At 59.5% G+C, this 2,371-nt stretch overlaps 1 protein-coding gene across 1 annotated transcript in view; it reads right to left on the bottom strand.

Moving 5' to 3' along the window:
* The window catches only part of ADCY3 (adenylate cyclase 3), a 19,503-nt gene that overhangs the window by 9,905 nt on the left and 7,227 nt on the right, over positions 1 to 2,371 (bottom strand). Inside the window, 2 exon segments of the mRNA XM_009895461.1 lie at positions 127 to 239; positions 574 to 703. Of these exon segments, the coding sequence (XP_009893763.1) occupies positions 127 to 239; positions 574 to 703 (243 nt within the window).

The following is a 2,371-nucleotide window of genomic DNA, read 5'->3' on the forward strand; positions in this document are numbered from 1 at the left end:
CCCCATCCCGGGATGCAGCTTTCAGTTGGGGCCGGGGAGAGGTTGGAGCTGAGACCTGCCCCGCTCGTTACATGCCAGGCGGGGGAGTTGGGGGGTCGGGGGGTCAGGAGGAGGGGGGGCACTCACGGCTGCCAACTTGTCGAAGCGGGCGAAGAGCTCGTTGAGGAGCTTCACCAGCTCCTGGGCGCTGCAGGAGGAGGAGAGCTGGGTGAAGCCCACGATGTCTGCGAAGAGGATGCCGCGGGGAGCAACGGCGAACGGCTCAGCCCCGGTGTGTCCCCCCTCTCCTCTTCTGGTCCCCCCTCCCCGTCCCCTCTCTCCTTTTTTCGCCCACGCTGGAGGAAAGGCTCTTTTGGGATATGGCTGAAAACGATGCTCTGCAAACCATGGCGGGAGCAAAAAGGGGCCCCAAGCCATGGTCTGGTTGGCGACCCTCCCCCCAGTCGCCCTTCACTTTAGCTGCAAACCACCCCAGTTTCTCCTTCTTTTCTAGCCTGGATGGCAAAATACACATTTCTGCCAAAAATTTTCAGTTTTTTTTTTCCCCCCACATGGTGAAGGGTTGGTCCTACCTGACATTCTCATGGCGGTACATGTACATGGTGTTAAACTGCTGCATCTCCTTCTGACTCGGGTCCTTCTTCATGTCCTTCAGCATCTCGTCGGCCACGTGCTTGGGCAGGATGGAGAGCATCAGCCGCTCCTGGGGGACACGGGAGGGACGGGAGTTCACCATGACGCGAAGCCAAGCCCAACAATGATCCCAGAGGCTCCCAGGGGCCAGCCAGGTCTTTAGCCCACCCTCTCGGCCACACGTGAGGAAGGAGTGGGTGGACCAAAGCATGGGTGAAACAGGAGCTTTTCCTCCAGGCAGGGAGAGAAAAGTCAGAGTGGGGTGTCCCGGGCACCGAAGGGAGCTGGGAGCCATCACCCTGACCCCAAACTCACACCCATGGGTGGAGGGGATGCACCCATGGGTGGCAGGTCCCCCTTGGTGATACTCTGCCAGGGATGCCAACTACTACTTTTACCATTTTCCTCCTTATTTTACAAATTCTCCTCAAGATTTTTGCAAGTGGGACTAAATCCCAGGCAGGGAAGGATGGGAGGGTGGTGGTTTTGGGGCACTGCAGCTGTGGGAAGAAGGGACAGTCCCATAGACTTATTTGGACTTATCTGATGAGCTGCGAAGTTTCCTTGTGCGCCCCAGATCCCTCCTGCAGGCGCGATACAGAGCCCAGCCCCTCGCCGGGAGCTTGAGAATTAAAAGGCATTGGATTGGCCAAGGTTTTATCAGCCCAGATAAACCTGGGACACAGTGCTGGGAGTGACCTCAGGGTCTGCACTGATGTCCTCCAAGGTCCCAGCGAGCTACCCCGGGGTGTCCTGCTCTGGGGGTGGGTGTATGGACGTGGTTTAGACCATGCTAGGGAGGATTTACCAATTTAAAAGCACGGTGGGTACCCCACATCCACGTGTAGGACTCAACCAAGGTCCCTCAGGAGGATCAAGCCCACCTGGGGACATCGTACCCATTGCTGTCCTCCCTGTCCCTGCAGCCCCGGAGTCGGAGAAGGGATACATATTCCCGGCTGCGCGTGGGGATTTGCACTAAATGTAAGTAACTCCGTTAATGAAGCGTTCTTTTCCCCCGGGACGGGGGTGTCTCTGTGCGCAGCCGTGGTGGGGCTGTTGCTGGAGGAACAGCACCGTGTCCCCGTCCCTGTCCCCGGGGGCTGCCAGCGGGGAGGCGCGTGGGGGCTCCTCAGCTTCTCTCGGCTCCCGTTAACCTCAGCTCTGCCCGTGGCAGAGGTGGCCTGGAGGGAGGAGGGATGGATCCTGCCACCGGCATCGCTCCCTGGCCCGTGGCCCCCCTGCCCCGAGCCACTCAGCCGCATGCCAGCAGCCTTTCCTGCAAGATCACAGGCTTTTTTTAGCTCGATTCCCTAAGGAAACGGAGCTCGTGTGATAATAAACCCCATGTCCCTTCCTGTATCCCTCCAAACCCACGGGCCGGGGCCTCGAAGGCGCTCTCACTCGGAGCATCCCCCCCCCAGCCTCAGGATTTGCCCCCATCACCCAAATCCCTCCCCGGCCCTAACCCCTTATTAGCCATCAGAGCATCCACCCAGGTTTTGCAGCAAAGAGGACGCGGGTGGCGCTGGCCCGGCCCCGCCACGTGTCTCTTGTTGCCATTGGGAGCAAATTGCTGGCAGCGGATCAACCAGATAAGCGATGGGAGACGGGGAGAGAGGCCCCAGATAAGGTGCTAAAATTAGCCCAGCTCGTCACCGGATGGTGGCTGAAGACAACAGGGCTTTGAAACAGCCGCCTGCCACCACGACGCCCACTGCCCTCCAACCGCTCCTCC

This window comes from Charadrius vociferus, unplaced genomic scaffold (assembly GCF_000708025.1).
Source record: "Charadrius vociferus isolate BGI_N301 unplaced genomic scaffold, ASM70802v2 scaffold41, whole genome shotgun sequence".
NCBI classification, from domain to species: Eukaryota; Metazoa; Chordata; class Aves; order Charadriiformes; family Charadriidae; genus Charadrius; species Charadrius vociferus.